The 19646-nt window shown below is 34.8% G+C and overlaps 4 protein-coding genes across 4 annotated transcripts; all 4 read left to right on the top strand.

Moving 5' to 3' along the window:
- On the top strand, positions 1–1601 carry LOC114414918 (probable WRKY transcription factor 40). Its single transcript, XM_028379369.1, has 4 exons — positions 1–97; positions 192–440; positions 546–665; positions 969–1601. Exons 1-4 carry the CDS (start codon positions 83–85, stop codon positions 1374–1376), a joined length of 792 nt encoding a protein of 263 aa, XP_028235170.1. The 5' UTR covers positions 1–82; the 3' UTR covers positions 1377–1601.
- A 2397-nt stretch (positions 1602–3998) lies between these two features.
- LOC114414917 (protein POLAR LOCALIZATION DURING ASYMMETRIC DIVISION AND REDISTRIBUTION-like) lies at positions 3999–6941 on the top strand. The gene is made up of 3 exons (XM_028379368.1): positions 3999–4459; positions 5076–5536; positions 6097–6941. The coding sequence occupies exons 1-3, from the start codon at positions 4141–4143 to the stop codon at positions 6433–6435; spliced, it is 1119 nt and encodes a 372-aa protein (XP_028235169.1). The 5' UTR covers positions 3999–4140; the 3' UTR covers positions 6436–6941.
- Positions 6942–9286: 2345 nt separating this feature from the next.
- Positions 9287–11537, top strand: LOC114414916 (chorismate mutase 2-like). Its single transcript, XM_028379367.1, has 5 exons — positions 9287–9659; positions 10099–10185; positions 10267–10410; positions 10607–10699; positions 11200–11537. Exons 1-5 carry the CDS (start codon positions 9393–9395, stop codon positions 11428–11430), a joined length of 822 nt encoding a protein of 273 aa, XP_028235168.1. The 5' UTR covers positions 9287–9392; the 3' UTR covers positions 11431–11537.
- Positions 11538–13609: 2072 nt separating this feature from the next.
- Positions 13610–19143, top strand: LOC114414915 (DNA-directed RNA polymerases IV and V subunit 2-like). Its single transcript, XM_028379366.1, has 7 exons — positions 13610–14312; positions 14407–14619; positions 14926–15809; positions 15987–16287; positions 16836–17792; positions 17962–18233; positions 18510–19143. Exons 1-7 carry the CDS (start codon positions 13824–13826, stop codon positions 19009–19011), a joined length of 3618 nt encoding a protein of 1205 aa, XP_028235167.1. The 5' UTR covers positions 13610–13823; the 3' UTR covers positions 19012–19143.
- Positions 19144–19646: the final 503 nt, after the last annotated feature.

Genomic DNA, 19646 nt, shown 5'->3' with positions numbered 1-19646 from the left:
ATTCAGAATAAGTTGAAAGATTTGTTCTACTTCTGGTAACATATTGAAGCTTGTTCAACTTCAAAGTAGCTAGCTAGCTCCCATGATGGATCAAGAGGTAAAGCTAAACTAATTAACTGGGCTTCTCCTTTGCTTTTGACTCGTTTTTTTTATATATGTAAATATGAAGAGGTAAATTTTGATTTGCTTAGGTAGAAACGCTTGAAGCGAAGCTGCAACGTGTGAAGGAGGATAATCGTACCCTTAGAGAGATGCTGGAAACTCTGAGCAGCAAATGCGAGAAGCTTCAGTCTCATCTTCAAGAGATCAATAATGAAGAACAAGAAGTGAGCACAAAATCAGACCAAAGTGGATCAGTATTATTAGCTAGAGCCGAGTTTCCCATAGCACAAAAGCCATCACAAATCTTTGTTAAAACCCACCCCAAGGACAATAGTTTGGTATGCCGTATGCCTATTAATTAATTACTTGTGATTAATGCTCAAATACTGTCAGGAGCTTCATACATTTCACACAAATTTTAATTCCATTGGGAATATATATAGATGGTAAAAGATGGTTATCAGTGCAAGAAGTATGGACAGAAGAAGGTTACCAAAGACAATCCCTCGCCTAGAGCTTATTACAAGTGCTACCTGGCTCCTAGCTGCCCCGTCAAGAAAAGGGTATGTATATTTTCATTGATTATCATTTATCATGGTTCTCATTCAGCAAAATTGTCATAGACCAAGTTTTTTCATGAGTATGATTACAAGAAAGCATGCATTGCCATTGCCAGTAGGTTTTTAATATTTGTGATTTTTTTATCGGTCAATATTAATTATTAATTTATTAATTTTTGTTAGTCAGAAAATTTGAATCACCACATTCACTAAGATAACCTTATACCTCCTTTTAATATTTGTGATTAATTTGATGAGCTAAAATAGTGGTCTAACTTAAAACCATTATATAATTACATGTTTTAGGTGCAAAGAAGCTTACAGGATAAGTCTTTCCTTGTTGCAACTTATGAAGGAAAGCACAACCATGGTGTTTTTCGTGATTTACTTAAGCCATCATCTTCTATACCAGAAACCTCAATAATGGACAATTATTTACCTATGACAGTCATGCCAAATGACAAATTAGATACTATGAACATAGACCTTTGTCTATGCAATCGAGCTCAAACAGATATAAGACGTTGTGATGATATTAAAGAACAGAACGACCGTGGCAGCAACAGCAAAATTGAAGAATATGTAAGTTCTCCAGTCAAAGATCCTGACTTCATCATGCCATTAGCTGAAGCAGTTGTCCACTCCCTCAATAGCCAGAGTTATAAGCAAGTGGGTCTTAACCTGAGTTTGGGTCTTCCAGAACCCCACCACTAGTGAATGCACCTCAACAAAAGCATGTGTTTAAAGGAATCAAAGTACTAAAGCAAATAGAGTCTGGCTAAATGCATATGAATATAGCTAGAGGTTTCAATCTTGTGAGAAAGAATTAAGAATTAAGTAAATACTACTAGTAAAAAAACATGTTTATCCTCGAGAGTCCGTCATAGTTTTGTCATTATTAAAAAACACATCAATAAATTAAGAGAGAAGGATGTAAAATTATTCTTGACATTGACTCATGTAGGACTTTTTGATTACCGAAACACTACTTGGAAGTATATAATCGTTAAGTCACAGATGATCAGCTGAAACAAGTTGTGCACACAGTATTACAATTCAGGACGTGTAAAACACGAGTATATTAGGTGCCTCAGTCCTTCCAATAGGACAAGTTTGGTGATGATGTCCAAAGCAGATTTTTTTTTTTTTTAACAAAGAAATGTACTAATTGTAGTTCGAGCAAACTCTTTCATATGAAAGCAATCGCTCATACGTGAACAAAAAAATCGATCTTAGATGTTTTGAACTTTTGAAAGACCATATGATCATTATCTGCAATTATACTAAGTTGTCCACGTAGACCAACAGCACAAGCAAAGAGCAATCATTAGTTTTGTTTGGATTTTACCAGCGCACATATTTGCACCCAACAATAAATAATAGTCACGGGAATATTAATTACTCACGGCTGGTGAATTGGGCAGAATTTTATAATAATAATTATTCTTTTTAGGTTAAATTATAATTTTGCTCTTCCCATCATTTCAAATTTCAAATTTGTATCTTTATTTCTATTTTTTATTTATAGACAAAAGTAATAAATTATGTATCATTAATTAAGATTTTATTATTTTTTAAAAATTATCAAAATTTATAAATTTTAAAAATATTTAATATATAAATATTTTTATTTTATTTTATATCATTTTGTATTTATTTAATTTTTTAAATATTTAATATTATTCTGAATGTTAAATATTTAAAAATATTTATATATTAAATATTTTTTAATTTATAAATTTTGATCATTCGAAAAAAAAATTAATAACTCTTGATTAATGATCCATAGAAAATAATATTAATGTAGTTAGCTACAAAACAAGTGTGTTAGTAGTTTATTGTTTTTTTTATGAATAAATAAAGAATCATGAGTTCAATTCTTATTAAGATATTTTTTATTTTTTATTTCATTTAATTTTTTCACATAAGCATCCAAAATTATAATTTAATCTATTTTTTAAATAGAATAAAATTAGTGTTTAAACTTTTTAAAAAAACCTAGTGTTTAACCTAAAATGAAGAGGAAAAATAAATAAATAAAAACAACTGTGTCTTAGAAAGATAAACCTTGGCTAGAGTCCTTTTTTTTGCCACTAGAGTCAAACTTCAACATATTGGTAATGCTTTAGTCCAGATCCCGGGTCAATAATCGGACCTGGCCCATTTGGAGTTCGTAGGCATTGGGCTATGACCCAATGTTCTGGTTTGCTCCAATAACCCTCACTATATATTATTCTAATAATGTAATGTTCTTCCCTAAAAAAAATAATGTAATGTTCTTTATAAATTAATAATTAATAAATTATAAAAAATATAAAACCACTACATTCCAACAGCTATGAAACACCGATAAAACCACGAATCAAGCAAATTGCCTCATAATAATTGGTTTAACATATTTTCATTCGGCTATTTTATATTTCGTTCACTTGTTTTTTTAATACAATTATGCTTTGCCATTTTGAATGTTTGTAATGGCTATGACGTCATGAAAACACGTATTGTAAAGAGGTTTATGATATTATTATTATATTTATAATATTGTTTAAAAGAGTTTATCAGCTAACACAAATAGAAATGGCATAGAAATGTTTGTTTCACAAGATAAGGGTCCTCGCTTTGATTTATTTATCAATACTATACTATACACTACATTACTGGTACTAGCTAATCAAAATCACCAATACAATATTTTTTTTTTAACGAAACCTCTAATAATACCTAAACCAACATCCTCCCCCTTTATATACAGCATACCAGGAACATCTTGGATGGTAGGTAGAATATGCACTAAAATTATTGAGCCTTCTGAATTCTGATAACCACTAATCAAGTTGTTGAATGAACAATAAACAGTACATTAAATCTAAATATTTTTTTTTGGGTGATTGTCATTAAATCTAAATATTAACTACAAATCATGGAAGTCTTTTTTTCAGAAGAGGAGCTTCTGTTAGATATTTTTTATTTATTTAATTCATATATTTTATTTTCCTTTTTTTGGTTTGCTTTGTCAACATTTTTGCATGAAACACTTTGCTCTTGATCAATCAAGTTTTTTTCTTAATGGTTTCTTACGACATCCATTCACAAGTCTGCTTAAAAAATAAGTTTATTTCATTAATTTATATTATTTTCTAAAATACTATTTTAGCTGTGTTTAACAAGATTTTAAAATCAATTTTACTTATTTGATGAACTTAAAAATTAATCTGATCAAACAAATTGTGTTTGGTTAAAAAAAAAACTTTTAATACAATAAAAGAGAAAAATAGCAGAGTATAGAATAAGATGACTAATGAACTGAATAGTGAATACTAGTATAATCATCATCTTTGTCTTGATAGTTATTAATAATTAATACGGGAATGGAATTGAAGGAGAAGAACAGAAACTCAAGTTTTCCCTCCAAAATCCAAAAATAGGCTCCTCAGAGTGACCTTCGAAGTTGAATCGATCGTTATCACCAACGAATTTAATGTCAATGAAACAGAAACACGCCTTCTTTAAATCCCCAAATCTTAATTTCTGTCCCTTCTCTCACTCCCACTCCGTCCATCGCCGTTTACGCGTCGCAGATATTCCTCTCTCAGACGAAGATCACGACGGCGACGCCGTCCGAGAAACACCGTCGACCAAATGCTTTTTGCCTCGGAGGCTCGTTGCTTCGCTGCTCGCACCGCTGAGGCCGACCAAGGGTCTCCGACTCCAGCAACGGCGCCAGAACGAGACCGGTGATTTGGAGGCGCCGTCGCCGTCGTCGCCGACGAACGAACTTAAAGGGAGCGACGAATCGAGTAAGAACCTGTGTCTATTTGCGATTTAATTTTGTTTATTGAGTAATTTAATAATCTTAACCTCAAAAGATACCTAACTGTCACTGCGTGTGCGTATAGTTTCTAGTGTCTTTATCAGGTTTGATTTCCTAATTATGGAAAGTGGTTAATATTATAGATTGTATCTTTATGGAGTGCTATGTGATTCGTGTATTGTCTCAAATGTTTCATGTGAACACAAGTATTTATGTTTATTTAAAGTTTGAAACCTGTTGTTCTCTTCCAAATAATGTTATATTATATTCAGACATCACTTATGTATATTATCAGGTTCAGCGATTACTAAGTTTGTATGTGTATGGCAATAGAATTCTTTCCATAGTTATTTATGATTTTCCTTTTACTACTGAAATTCTTTTCTGACTTTTTTGTTTTTGGAATATGAATTCTACAGATAATCAGATATACGAGAAACTAATGTTTGCTTTTCTTTTAGGGATGAAAAAGGCAAAAATGCTTTACACTTTTACTCTTTCATCGACTTGTTCCTTTCTTTCTCTCCATACTTCCACAGCTTCTCTTTTTCTTCACCCTCAGTTTTTGTAGTTAACTAAATGATTTTGTTGATGATCTGCAGCAGGACAGTTACATGAGAGTGATACATCTTTTAAGCTAGGGGTTGGTTGTGGTTTGCTATATCTGATTGCAGCAAGTAAAAATGAGCTCAGCAAGATGATTGAGCTGCAGAAAGAAATGGAAATGCTCCTTCAAAATGCGAAAGGGGAACTGCAAAGTAAAGATTCACTTCTTAAGCCATTGAAACAAAGTGACACACTTGCCCTTTCCATAACTGATATTCAAGAAGTTTCCAGCTCTAGTAGTCATCTTTCTATTCATTCGAATATACAATATGTTCAACCAGAGTCAAAAAGCGATACGGTTCCTAATCGGTTTCTGGAATATAACACTAGCGAACAAGATGAATGTGCAGAAGAGATAAATGAGCTCCGGGCAGAATTTGAAATTGAGTTGCAGCGCTTGCAGTTGTATTTGGATGGAGAAGCTGGATTTGATGATGCACAACAAGAGGGAGTCAAGGTAGATTGTTTCATAGTTTGATTCCTCCTAATTACCTTTTCCTGATGCTGATAGCAATGGACAACTTTGTTTCATTTTGATTGATGATTAATCAACCGAGGGTATCAATTTACATCAGTTAGATCTCAATTAAGTCATTTTCTTCTGTTATTTGTTTCTTTGAGGGATGTGTCAACCAACACATGGTCAGGAAACTATTACATTGTTAGTACAACTTGGTATGATTATGGGTTGCTATTCTTTTAATACTTTTGTGCAGATACTGATAGATACATGAATCTTTCAAATATCAATTTGAGAATAGTCTCTTCAATCAGTTGAAAGTCAACATCTAGATGAAGCTTCACTGAAAAGTCCTTATACTACCAAATACTGCTTCTAGAATTATGAACTTTATACGATTTTTGTGGCCCTATGCTGCATTTCCTTTTCCAGTGCTATTGATTTTAAGCTGCCCCTTTTAGATAGGTTGTTATTGAAATGATTTGACTACGCTTGTGCTACTTTTTAGCTTTTACTTCACTTTATATTCCAGAATTGCTGAAAACAGGAATTTGCAGGTAACTCTTGAGGATTCTAGTTCAAAAAGCCATAGTTCAAGTTTTGGTGAAATAATAATGGAACCTCAAGGAGCAACTTATGATGTATCTTTTGGAGTTCCTCCAATTGAATTGGAGAGAAGGTTGCATGAACTGCTTGAAGCAAGGCTGGAAGAACGGATATCAGAGCTGGAGTCTGCATTAGAATGTAAGACGCAAAAGCTTATTAAGAAAGAGATAGAGGTTACTTGGTGGAAAGACACTGCACAACTTATCTCACAACATGTTCCAGAAACTTCTCGGTTCACTTTTCCACTTGATCCTGATATTTCTTTGAAGTTGAGTCAACTTGTAGGATAGTTTTTATGAAAGAGTGATGTTGATTAAGCCATCAAAATATTGTTATCAGCAGTACAGTTTCATGACCTGTTGTTTCTTGTTCTTCAAAATTTTGGTTTAGTCCTCTGGAGTAAATAGTGGTTTGGAGGATGATTTTAAATGAGAGAACAGAAATTGAAGGGAGTCAAAATTGTTTTCCATTGTAGAGCAATACACAAGATGTGTAAAAACTGAAAATGTTGGAGTCTTTTGAGATTTATTCTTATGTTAAGATTGGAGTTGGGTGACTGTAGTAAGCTACTGCAGTGAAATTTGTTGGATGCAACAAAACTCAAGCATTTGACTCCCTGCAGCTATTTATAGACAATCGCATCTATATTAGCTTGTAAGATCCTTATCTTGTTCAAAGACAGTATAATTTTCTTTCACCATAAGCATTGGAACGCAGTTATGAAATTTGTCATTTAATTGTAAAAGTTTATTTTATATTAAAATATTCTAAGATACTTGAGGCAGTACTGTAATAAGTTTATATCTCTTTTTTGTGTGCTTATGAACCAAAAATAAGCATGCTTTATGTCTTGATTACATGTGGCAGAATTCCAGTTTCCATTAGCAAAACTTTATATTATAATATTTCTTAATATATGTGAGAAGATGAGAACAAATAATAATAATCATGAGGTTAAATCTAATAAACAGGATTATAACCCAATTAAAAAAAGGCATGTGGCAGGTATTTTACGTTCTCCTTCTCTTCGTCTATCGCTGGGTTTTTTTTTTTTTGGATCAGCACATGGTCTATTGTTGTAACTCAGTCCTACGGGAAAAGCAAACGAAACCTTCAAAACCCCCTTAGATTTAGTTTCGCTCCTTGCTTCCTTCTCTCACGTGACCGAGACTCTAGCTTCTCCTTCAATCGATCGCACTCTAGTTCTCTCCCTCTGTGGCACCTTTTTCCATCTAATTCGTGAAGACAATTTGCTCAAATGCACGTGATGGTGTAATTCTTCCCCTTGCACGTGATGGAACAGTTTTCAATCCTTATCCTTAATCACATGATTTAACTCCGGCACTGCATTCTTAGAGTCAATTTCTTCAATAGAAAGGCATATCCCTTCTTCTCGATCTCCCTTAATTGATCAAATATTACCTATACATTGCTGCAGCTTACTTCCAACTCTTTTTAGCTATTGATTTTGAGTGGGTTAAAAATAATCATTGTGTATAATTGTAGCTAGATATGCTAGAGGTTGAAACATGGTGTTGATGCTGGAGTAATTTATACAATTCATGTTGCTGTTTCCTCAATGTGAAAAATACTCCAATTCAGGCAATGATTGCTGCTCACGGTGTCAGTGACTATGGGTACCAAAGCTAGGGCAATTTTAAAATAACGATCACAGTCAGAAACCCAATGATCATGTAACGATCACGATAAAAAAAAAAAAAATAGTAACAATCACAATTAGAAAGGTTACCGAATTATTTACCTGCCAATATTTGGAAGGCTGTAGAACAGTAGAACTAGTAATAACAAGCTGCAATGATGAAAGAGAACGTGAATTCTCTAACGTGAACCAGAGTCTGTTGTGAGAACGAAATGTGACGTGAGTGGGAGAGAACGTGAGCTAGAGTCGTGCTTTGAGAACCACAACGAGATGAAGCGCGAGGAAGAAGAGGACATGAATTCTCTGATGTGAACCAGAGTCGTTCTGTGAGAACAATAACGAGATGCGGCGTGGGAAAGAACTTAGGAATTAGGTTCAAGTTGCACGAAATGGTGGAAGAAAACGTGATTGCTCTAACATGAAACGGAATGCGACGTGAGAATTGAAAGACTTTGGGAATTACTTGTTGTCACGTGCCTTTTTTAAAATGGAGTTCTAATCCTCACTGATGATTGATATTGTTTGTTTTCATGTTCACACATATAAAATAATGTTTTCACATGAGTCATTCTATATATATATATATATATATATATATATATATATATATATATATTCTTTACTTTAACCTCAGTAACCCATTTCTATTCTTTGTCCTTTTGTATTTTATAATAAAACAATGGAATCGTACTTGTTTCAATATCTCTGAACCCACATTTATAATGTAGTTTCAATATATGGTTTTAAAAGTCGTTCTTGATTGTTACCGGTACCAGTTACTCCTACATTGGAAGAATAACAATAATAAAGATCGAAGCTAATTTCATAGGATTATTGAAGATTGCTATGGTTTGAGCACGGGATTTCAGTCAGTTTTACTAGAAGATTGGGCAATAGAATTGCCCGTAAATTATCTTCTTGCTTTTCTTTTTCGTGAAAAGTACTGGAATTAGGAAATTCTCTATCAAGATTCAAGTGGAACATTTTCTCACTGGTGATGTTTTTATTTCTGATTCTCTTTTGGAATAAAATCCAGTTTTCATCCTTAAAAAAACTATCCAGCTTTTGAAAAGTACTTATAAACATTCCATGCATTGACAATCTCTGCCGACTTTTCCGTTAAAAAAATAAAATAAAATCCATAGTATATTATTATCCTGTGGCTATTAGTGAAACGTTTATATTCACGTGAAAACTGAAAAGGAGAATGGAACAAATGGAGGATATAGGAGGGTTTCTTGTTTCGTGTGGGACCCAGTCCAGACGCATTGTTGTGGTTGAAACATTACTAATAAATTATTTTCTCTTTTAATTTCTTAATCAGTAATGACCCTTAATAAAGACATAAAGCAAAATTTGACTTTTTTATTCCATGTTGATGCATACCATTAATACTACAAATCTACAATATCTTTTCATTTATGAGTGTCAAACTAATAAAGACATAATGGTATTACTTGCCGAACAAATAGTGTCAAAGATTTGGGTAGCGTTGACCGATGAATTGACCTTGGCGCTTCATACACATTATAAGAAGACATTGTTATCCTTTTTAACTGTTGTGTTGTGTAGTCCTGAAACAATAACATGATGCTTCGATTCCTAGTGCTGCTTCTTACGTTGGCAAGTTGTAGGGAGAGTAACAAAATGGCGAAAGCAGAGTATAACTATACGGTTGATTCGGCGAGAGCGTCTTTGGTTAGACAAGAGGACACCATCATTTTTGGTTTGATTGAGAGAGCCAGGTTCCCCTTAAATTCTCCAACCTACAATCAAAGTTACGCTTCCATTCCTCAATTTCGTGGCACATTGCTCGATTTTCTCGTTCGTGACACGGAGGTCATTCAAGCTAAGGTACTTTTTACTTCGCCTTCTCAATTTTCTTCATGTATTGTGTTTTTCTTGGCACTCCAATTTATCAACTGACTGTGAAATCATGTCAATGGGTGTAGTAGTACTTTACTCAGCTTTTAAGTTTCATTATCATTATTATTACTATAGGCTTGAAACTGGACTAGCTAGAATCATCCAAATTTTAAATTGTGGTTGCGGTTTTATGTAGTATATTGTAGACAAGTGAGGCTGATATGGCCACAAGTGTGGTCATGGAAATCTCAAAAACCCTAGCAGAAGCTGATGTGACTATGGAGATCTCTAAAACCTTAACCTTAAAGTTACTGCTGCAATTGTAGTTGCATATGATTTTTTAAAGTTTGGCAAAATAATTATCAATATCTAGCTATGGAGATCTACCTTTTTTTGTTTTGAATTGACGATATATGGTATGTTGCAGGCTGGAAGATACACTAACCTTGAAGAAAATCCTTTCTTCCCAGAAAATTTACCACCTTCGGTTGAGCCACATTACCCCTTCTCACAGGTAATTCGGCAAAAATTATTCCATGATTTGCCACTCTACATAGTTGGTGAGAAGAGTATTTCTTAACGTTTTTGTTTGCAGTTTTTGCATCCTTCAGCCGCTATGATCAACATAAACAATGTCATTTGGAAACTGTACATTGATGAGCTGCTTCCAATATTTGTTGCTTCTGGTGATGATGGAAACTATGCACAAACTGCTGCTACCGATCTTTCATTGTTGCAGGTAAGATTTCCTGTGCAAGTTCTTTTATGAGTATGTTAAATTGATGAAGTTATGCAGAACTATGTTTGTAATCATTTGCCACTCAAAGCAGTCTCAAATTTCATTTTGGTGAAGTCCTTTTTGTCTCACTCAATGAGATAATTAACTACAGCGATGGCCTAAACTAAAGTGACTTTATTCCATAAAATATCTGCAGGCAATCTCTAGAAGGATTCATTACGGAAAGTTTATTGCCGAGGCCAAATTCAGAGAATCTCCTAAAGGCTATGAGCCTTTAATTCGTGCTAAGGTATATATGTAATGTTTTATCTTAACAATAGTAGTGGCTAGCTAGTGAATGGAGAGAGCTTGCTAGTTAGGTATTGCTTCATCTTTTGGGATCAACAAGGAGCCAGGCTAGTGAATAACGACCTTAATTTCCCGTGAAAGATTAGACAATCGATCATTACTAAGGTTTTTTAAATTGTGATCCACAGTTTCATTCATCCCAATTTTCAATATTGCAGTAAATTGTGCAGAAAACATGGCTTATGCGATCGTATTGCGGTTGCAGAATCCTCAAAAACTTTGATTTTGTCGTAATTGCAAGCAGACCTGCTTTTTAAAACCTTGGTCATTACATTATTTTTATAAGATAACAGGTGCCGCTTGTTGAGTAATGGTACCATCTCTCAGTTTCTACGCTATGATCATATTCAAGCACTATAATACTTTTGTTGGTTTTTGACTTTATGCTATTGCACGTACATGTAAAAGTTGAAACAGTAAATTAATGTTTGGTATTTGCAGGACAAAGAAGCATTGATGAAATTATTGACAATTGAGAGCGTTGAAGAGATGGTGGTGAAGAGGGTTAAAAAGAAGGCCATGGTGTTAGGGCAGGAAGTGAGCCTTGATCGTAATGTCAAGGGAATAAAATACAAGGTTGATCCATCAGTAGTTTCTTTCTTGTACCAGAAATGGTTAATACCCCTCACAAAAAACGTTGAAGTCGAATACTTATTAAGCCGCTTAGACTGAAGTCATTTCAATGCTATCAATCTATGTAAAATATCTAAGGATTTCTGAGACTATCAATTCTAGGAAACATGAGAAAAATAAGATTTCACTTTTTAGTCATTTCTTTACTGCTTTTCTCCGTTGGTTTTTCTAGTCAGAAAAGGACCTTATTTCATATTAATGGATATTAAGTCTTTTTTATAATCACTATTATCATTAAGTAGTAGTTAATTTTAAAAACTTCTCCTATTAAATTCAATTATAATTTAACCCTTAATCGTTAATTATTTACTTATTAGTCCCCGTATAAATCACATTTCTCTCACATGAAACATTAATTCTTACCATCTAAAGAAAAGAATATGGTGTCATTGTTAATTTAAGGTAAAAGATCATTTCTTATGTGGCTGTTTATTGCTGATTTCTTATAGATGTCAGTTCAGATAATATAATATTGTATAACCTGAGAAAGCTTTACATGTGGTTGGATAAAATGTATGGTTCCCAATATATTATGCAAAGTATTGAAAATTTGATTCTTGCAAACCATTTCTTCGTTGGATAGCTGTCCATGATTACGAAACAAGGTGAGTCATGAATTTACAAATTTGAAAGGTCACAAATTAACTTCGACCCGTTCTCTAACTCACGGAGTCCAATTAATCATAAAGAAAATTAGCATGAGACGTGTAGTGAGACTATACTTATGGACTCTCCCCGTGTTATGTTACGTTTTTCAAGATATATAACAGGCTTACTCGAACAATGATTGAGGCGACAAAATTAACAAGCTTTCGATAAAGAACCTAGAAATGTGGAAGAAGAGAAAAGAAATTTAAAAATTAAAAATAATTTGTTTTAAATATTTCATCAATATTTTTTTATTTTTTCTTATTTTTTTATACATTATAAATTCTATTATATTTTTTGTTCTTTCTCTGTGTAGGTGGAGGATAGCATGAGTCTATCAAACATTTTTCTAATTTTTATAGAAAGAATAAAATAGAAAAGAAATAAAGTAATAAGTATATTTACCTATAGACGTATTAAACCAAAGTTAACAAAACTAAATACCTTAAAATGAATTTTAATAAGAGCAATTATATTTTGACAACTCATCAATAAGTTATTGGTTTAAGTGGTCCTTAATTGGTCCTTTAAAATAAGATTTTGAGTTTGAATTTTGTGGATGAAAAAAAAAACAAGATAAGGAGAAAAAAAGAACTTCACTAAAGGTGACCAGTTAAATTTTTTAACGGGGATTAATTATTAGTAAAACAAGTGGATACTTCACAATAATGCTATGGTGATCAAAAATATTTTGATGGCTCAAAATTTTAAGCATTCCACCAATAATTCTTTTTTTTTATCTTTTCTTTTCTATCACATTATATCATCAATCAAATTAATTACTTATTTTTTTCTTCATTTTTTCATCAAGGCAACAGACAACTCAAGATTGTCCAAAAAATATTTATCTTTGGATACCAATCCATGCACCCTCCTCTGGTAAATCCTTGATAATTGGTTTAGTTAAATGGGTAAATACCCATTTTGATTTATGAAAATGAAAAGTGTGAGATTGATTCTTAAAAGATGAAAGATTTAAATTTGATATTTAAATATGAAAAAAATGTGACAAATTAATCATGTCATTAACTTATATTCATTGTGACTTTTGCCTATATAGCACCTTCAAACTCAAATGTCATGAGAGTGAATGTTATGTTTGTTGCATAATCATCAAGACTAATTTATCAACGGTATTATCTTTCAACTAATTTGTTAGTCTTCAAATGGATGATTTTTTCATTTGGATACTAAATTTAATTTTTTAATCAATCATCATCTCTCACTTTTAAATACCAAAATAAAATATATCAACACGTTATTGGTCCAAATAATCTTAGACTCAATTCCCTTAACTAAAGCTTCACGTTCAAGCCTTATGGACAGTAAGTGAGAGGAAAGACTCATTAAGGATGATCAATGAGGTTCACCAAGTGGAGATTAATTTCCAACATCATTATCATGGTATAAAAAAATATCAAAATAAATATTTATCCAATTTATAAGTCACAATATAATAATAAAAAAAGGGTACGGGTCCAATTGTCCTTGGGCGAGGACACATGCGTCTTTCCGTTACGAGAAAGTATTTCACTTCACTTGGGAGTTGGGACAAGTGAGGAAGTCAAGAGTTGGTTCTTTACCCCATATACCCCTCCCTATCACGCCAGAAACATTTCATTTCTCTTCCAGCAAATCGAAACGGCTCGCGTTGTTCACAGTCACACTCTCACTCTCACTCTCTCACTCACACTCACACCATTGTATAGAAGATTAGAGAGGGAGAACCCTAAACTAAAACCCTAAAATTCCATTGCAGCAAGCAAAGGCATTGATCGATCTGCATGGGTCACGTAGGTTCCAGCAAGGACGGCACCGAGGCTGGGCCTTCCGCCGCCGCGATGGGCATCGACGACGACGAAGACATCGACCTCGGCGACGTCGATCTCGACCCGACCAACGCCGAAATCCTCGAAGAGCTCGGTGAAGACATTGTGAAATACTGGTGCAAGAAAGCGTCGATGCTCTTCTTCAACGAGTACGGTCTGATCAGCCACCAGATCAACTCCTTTAACCACTTCATCCGCACAGGCCTCCAAAAAACCTTCGAATCCTTCGGAGACCTAGTCGTAACGCCCGGGTTCGACCCTTCCAAGAAGGGAGAAAACGAACACTTCCGTTACGCCTCCGTTAAGTTCGGCAATGTGAAGCTCGATAAACCTATGTTCTGGGGCGGTGAAGGGAACGCGCAGGAGTTTAAGATGCTTCCCAGACACGCGAGAATCCAGAGGATGACCTACGCTTCCAAAGTCAAAATCCAAGTTAAAGTTCAGGTATCGGGCAAAATGGAGTGAGTAATGCTGTGTAATGTTGGTTTTTGTTTCTTTGTTGGAGTAATTGAATTTGTGATGTGTGTGGATTTTGTAGGTGTATGTTCCGAAGAAGGTACGGAGTGATAAGTTCAAGACTGGGAAAGCGGAATTCCTTGACAGGGAGGTTATGAAGGAAGACGAGAGGGAAATCATCATTGGGAGATTGCCAGTCATGGTCAAGTCTGATTTATGCTGGATGAAAGAGGCGGAGAAGGAGGATGATGAATTTGACCATGGAGGTTATTTTATCGTTAAGGGTGCAGAGAAGGTTCGTCTTATCTGTTTTTTGTATTTCAATTTGTATTCTTGTGTTTAATTTGTATAGGTTTGTAAAGGGTTTTTACAGTGTTAACTGTTAACCCATCAGAAATAACCATGTATGATGGATTTTACAATAACTACTTTTAAGGTCATGTTTAGCATAGTTTTTCTGATTGATTGACATTGTAAAAACTGACGGTGCATGGAAATTATTCTCTTAATCTTTCTTGTGTCTTCATGATATATTTATTTAATGTATATGTTTATAGTATGTTAATGATACGAGTTTGTTTTGTGTGGAAAATTGTTGCAGACTTTTATTGCACAGGAGCAACTGTATTTAAAGAGGCTATGGGTTATGAATAGTCCAGGTTGGATGATTGCCTACAAGTCACAGATGAAGAGAAACAGGATGGTTATTAAACTGGTAGGAAATTCCAGGGGTGAAGAAGTGGAGAATGGGGACATGTCTCTTGCTGTATATTTTTTGTCTGTTGAGGTTCCTGTGTGGGTACTGTTTTTCGCTCTCGGTGTCTCATCTGACAAAGAGATTGTAGATCTCATTGGTTGTGGCAATGATGATGTCAGAATTCAGAATATTCTCTTTGCATCTGTTCGGGATGCTGATGAGAAATGTGGAGCATTTCGAAGAGGTAGGCATGCAGTTCAATATTTAGAAAAATGTGTAAAAAGTGTTCAATTTCCACCTTCGGAGTCTATGCAGGAGTGCCTTGAAATGTATGTCTTCCCTGGAATTAGTGGTTTGAATAGAAAGGCGCGCTTCCTTGCATATATGGTGAAAGGTCTCTTGCTGGCTTATACTGGCCGCCGAAAATGCGACAACAGGGATGATTTTCGAAATAAGAGGCTTGAATTGGCCAGTGAGCTTCTTGACCGTGAGTTGAAAGTGCACATTGCACATGCCCGGAAGCGAATGGCAAAAGCTTTGCAGAGAGACCTTTATGGAGATAGGGATGTACGCCCAATTGAGCATTATCTCGACGCGTCCATAATTACAAATGGCTTGCAAAGGGCATTTTCAACAGGAGCGTGGTCTCATCCATACAAGAGGATGGAAAGGATCTCAGGTGTGGTTGCAAATGTTGGGCGCACTAATCCCTTACAAACCATGGCTGAGTTAAGAAGAGCGAGGCAGCAGGTCCAGTACACAGGAAAAGTTGGGGATGCTAGATATCCGTGAGTCACTATAAGATTTGTCTATTTTAGCTATTTTTTTATTATTATTGTTGTTTTCTTTCTGCTGTTGTGCAGTGAGAAGTGTGTTAGACAACTAAAATAGTTGTTAGTTCTATACAGCTATTTTTTCCTTTTCTTTTTGCTTTTATTTGTTACAACAAAAGTTTGTGGTTACAGGCATCCTTCTCACTGGGGCAAGGTTTGTTTCCTCTCTACCCCAGATGGTGAAAATTGTGGACTAGTAAAAAATTTGGCTGTCACAGGATTAGTAAGTACTGATGTATCGGCAGTATCTGAATATATACTGCCTAAATTGCTGGATTGTGGAATGGAAGAACTTGTTGATGATACTTCCACTCATCTTGGGAACAAGGACAAAGTTCTCCTAAATGGCGATTGGGTTGGAGTGTGTCCTGATTCCAGTTCATTTGTGGCAGAGCTACGAAGCAGAAGACGTAGAAATGAACTGCCTCATCAGGTTTACTTTTAATATCCCATTTTAAAGTGGTTTTGTTGGCTCTACTAGTCATATTTTAATATTGTAAAACATTCTTTTAATTTGACCCATGTAGTGGATCTCACCTTGTGGGAAAAGGCTTTTGTTATTGTTGTATGTTTTTAATTTGAGCCATAAACTGTCAAATCTAGTTAGTAGCATTTGGAAACTTTTGTCTATATTAGCTAATAATTTTATAGCTTAGTTTATGTCTTTTTGAGGACTGTGATTGCCAATGACTGACATTTTGTAAATGCTTAACCTGCTTCACATGATTGGATTAACTGTTTGGACTTCCTTTTTTCTGTGAATGATGTTATTGTTTCCTGACACCCTGCCTCTGAATCAATTTGTCGTTTTTGTGTCCCTTTGCAGGGTAGATGATATATTAACAAATGATATAGTTACTGTTTAAGCATTTGGAAACTTAAGTCTAAATTAGCTAATAATTTTATGGCTTAATTTATGTCTTTGTGAGGACTGGTGATCCTGTTTCTTTTGAACCTGGTGATAACTATTTTCCATTGTAGGTGGAAATCAAGAGAGACCAATCTCAACATGAAGTGCGCATATACTCGGATGCAGGAAGGATTCTACGTCCTCTTTTGGTGGTTGGTAATCTACTCAAGATTAAAGGATTTAAATCAGACTGTAACTCTTTCCAGTCTCTATTGGATAAAGGTGTGATTGAGCTGATTGGACCGGAAGAAGAGGAAGACTGTTGTACAGCCTGGGGTGTTGAGTATTTATTTGGAAAAGAAGGAAAACGATCTGTAAAGTACACTCATTGTGAACTTGATATGTCATTCTTATTGGGTTTAAGCTGTTCACTTGTACCATTTGCTAATCATGACCATGCGAGGAGGGTACTCTACCAGTCTCAGAAGCACTCCTCACAGGCAATTGGCTTTTCTACAACAAACCCGAACATTAGAGTTGATACTTTGTCTCACCAGTTACACTATCCCCAAAAGCCCCTTTTTCGAACAATGGCTTCAGATTGTCTTGGAAAACCAGACAATTCACTTGGTCAAAATAAAATAAGTAAAATACCTCCAAAGGCAGAATTCTATAATGGGCAGAATGCAATTGTGGCTGTTAATGTACATCTGGGATACAATCAAGAGGATTCCCTTGTGATGAACCGTGCTTCACTGCAGCGTGGTATGTTCAGGTCTGAGCACATAAGGAGTTACAAATCTGAAATCGATAATAAGGAATCTTCAGATAAGAAGCGAAAACCTGAAGACATTGTAAATTTTGCAAAGCTACAAAGTAAAATTGGCCGAGTTGATAGCCTTGATGATGATGGCTTTCCATATGTTGGTGCTAATTTGCAGAGCGGTGATATTATTATTGGGAAGGGTGCTGAATCTGGTGCAGACAATAGTGTAAAGTTAAAGCACACTGAAAGGGGTTATGTGCAAAAGGTTGTGCTGTCTTCAAATGACGAAGGGAAAAATTTTGCTGTGGTTTCATTAAGACAGGTAACTGGTGAATCCCTAAATTTTGCTTGTGCATGAACTTTTAGGAATTACTGTAACGTACATAACTTACTGTCACAAATTAGTACATTTTAATGCCCATCTACATTCACAACTGAAAGCTACCTTTAATTTGATCACTGGATAAATCTGTTATTTAATAATGTTGCAGGTTCGAAGTCCCGTTCTTGGAGACAAGTTCTCCAGTATGCATGGACAAAAGGGAGTTTTGGGATTTCTGGAGTCTCAGGAAAATTTTCCTTTCACAAGACAAGGCATTGTTCCTGATATTGTCATAAATCCACATGCATTTCCCTCACGACAAACTCCTGGGCAACTCCTAGAGGCTGCTTTAGGAAAGGGGATTGCTTGTGGTGGCATACTGAGACAAGCTACGCCTTTCTCCACACCTTCTGTTGATGCCATTACTGAACAGCTTCACAGGTACAGTTTGATCACACCATTCAGTTTACTGTGTCTTGCATTATGTGAGCCATTCTTTCAAAGAGGAACTTGCATTTCAGCTTCTACCCTTGCTTACTGTATTACTAATGTTTTTTATTTGCCTGTGTCTTCAAAGTTGTAGACGGTTTCTTGTCTTTTCTCTAGTCTCGCTTTAAAATTAAGAATTACTTTGCCTAACTTCACTTTTAAAGTTATCGTGTAACTTGTTCTTGTTTTACTGAACCCTCACCCACGTTCCTTTTGAGAATATGGCAGAGCTGGGTTTTCAAGATGGGGAAATGAGAGGGTATACAATGGAAGGACTGGTGAGATGGTTCGATCACTCATTTTTATGGGACCAACATTTTACCAACGTCTGCACCATATGTCTGAAGACAAAGTGAAATTCCGGAACACTGGTCCAGTTCACCCGTTGACCCGACAGCCTGTAGCTGACAGAAAACGATTTGGAGGTATCAAGTTCGGTGAGATGGAGCGTGATTGCCTAATAGCTCATGGTGCATCAGCCAACCTGTATGAACGCCTGTTTACACTCAGTGACTCCTCTCAGATTCATATCTGCAGCAAATGCAAAAATGTTGCAAATGTGATCTTGCGGCCTGTCTCTGGTGGCCGGAAAATACGAGGACCTTATTGCCGCCACTGTGAATCTGCGGATGACATTGTGGTGGCTCATGTCCCGTATGGAGCAAAGTTATTATGCCAGGAGCTCTTTAGCATGGGCATAAATCTTAAATTTGAAACCCAACTTTGCTAGACAAACACTAATGGTCTCTTTTGTTCATTTCTCCCTTAAATGAATTTCAGTGTAGATATTACTTTCGTTCGCCGATGTTTCTTTGAATGCCTGGCAATTAGAAGTACTGGATCTCTTTTATCTTGTTACTGATGCATGTTTCTCTATTATTTACGGGCTAGTTAGTGTATCCTTGTGAAAAGTTGAAGACAAGAAATTTAAAAATGATTATTAACATCAAAACACCCTATAGTATAGTTCTTAAAAGTTTGCGTCTCAGTGACTAATTTCAGGATAAATAGCAAGTTCACCCTTCTAACATACTGTTTTATTATAAAGTTGAGTTTTTATTCTTAGATGGAATGGCATTTTTTATACTCTTTCTTCACATATGACTTTGCAATTATTTAAGACTTGATTTTATATTTTTTTTTTATAAAAAAAACTACCAATCAATTACTTTTAAATTTTCTCTTTATCTTATTAGTTTTAAAAAAATCATATATCAAATCTATTACTTTTTTTTTTCGTTTCAAATATCAGTTAGTTATATTTTAATTTTTTTTCGTTTTTAAAATTGTTCTTTTAAATTTATTTATTTATTTAAATTAAATTTATATTTCTCTTAAAATTTAAATATTTTCCTTTTTAATTTA

Source organism: Glycine soja, chromosome 6 (genome assembly GCF_004193775.1).
Source record: "Glycine soja cultivar W05 chromosome 6, ASM419377v2, whole genome shotgun sequence".
NCBI lineage: Eukaryota > Viridiplantae > Streptophyta > Magnoliopsida > Fabales > Fabaceae > Glycine > Glycine soja.
The sequence above is the reverse complement of the archived record's forward strand: the minus strand, read 5'-3'. Positions and strand labels throughout refer to the sequence as shown.

Bases quoted from the DNA above. Each gene is read 5' to 3' on its own strand.
- LOC114414918 (XM_028379369.1), top strand. The intron at 441-545 runs GTATGCCGTATG...GAATATATATAG, and splicing joins ACCCCAAGGACAATAGTTTG to ATGGTAAAAGATGGTTATCA. The intron at 666-968 runs GTATGTATATTT...TACATGTTTTAG, and splicing joins GCTGCCCCGTCAAGAAAAGG to GTGCAAAGAAGCTTACAGGA.
- LOC114414917 (XM_028379368.1), top strand. From the start codon at position 4,141: ATGTCAATGAAACAGAAACACGCCTTCTTTAAATCCCCAAATCTTAAT. The intron at 4,460-5,075 runs GTAAGAACCTGT...GATGATCTGCAG, and splicing joins TAAAGGGAGCGACGAATCGA to CAGGACAGTTACATGAGAGT. The intron at 5,537-6,096 runs GTAGATTGTTTC...AGGAATTTGCAG, and splicing joins CACAACAAGAGGGAGTCAAG to GTAACTCTTGAGGATTCTAG.
- LOC114414916 (XM_028379367.1), top strand. From the start codon at position 9,393: ATGATGCTTCGATTCCTAGTGCTGCTTCTTACGTTGGCAAGTTGTAGG. The intron at 10,411-10,606 runs GTAAGATTTCCT...AAATATCTGCAG, and splicing joins CCGATCTTTCATTGTTGCAG to GCAATCTCTAGAAGGATTCA. The intron at 10,700-11,199 runs GTATATATGTAA...TGGTATTTGCAG, and splicing joins AGCCTTTAATTCGTGCTAAG to GACAAAGAAGCATTGATGAA.
- LOC114414915 (XM_028379366.1), top strand. From the start codon at position 13,824: ATGGGTCACGTAGGTTCCAGCAAGGACGGCACCGAGGCTGGGCCTTCC. The intron at 15,810-15,986 runs GTGAGTCACTAT...TTGTGGTTACAG, and splicing joins GTTGGGGATGCTAGATATCC to GCATCCTTCTCACTGGGGCA. The intron at 16,288-16,835 runs GTTTACTTTTAA...TTTCCATTGTAG, and splicing joins GAAATGAACTGCCTCATCAG to GTGGAAATCAAGAGAGACCA.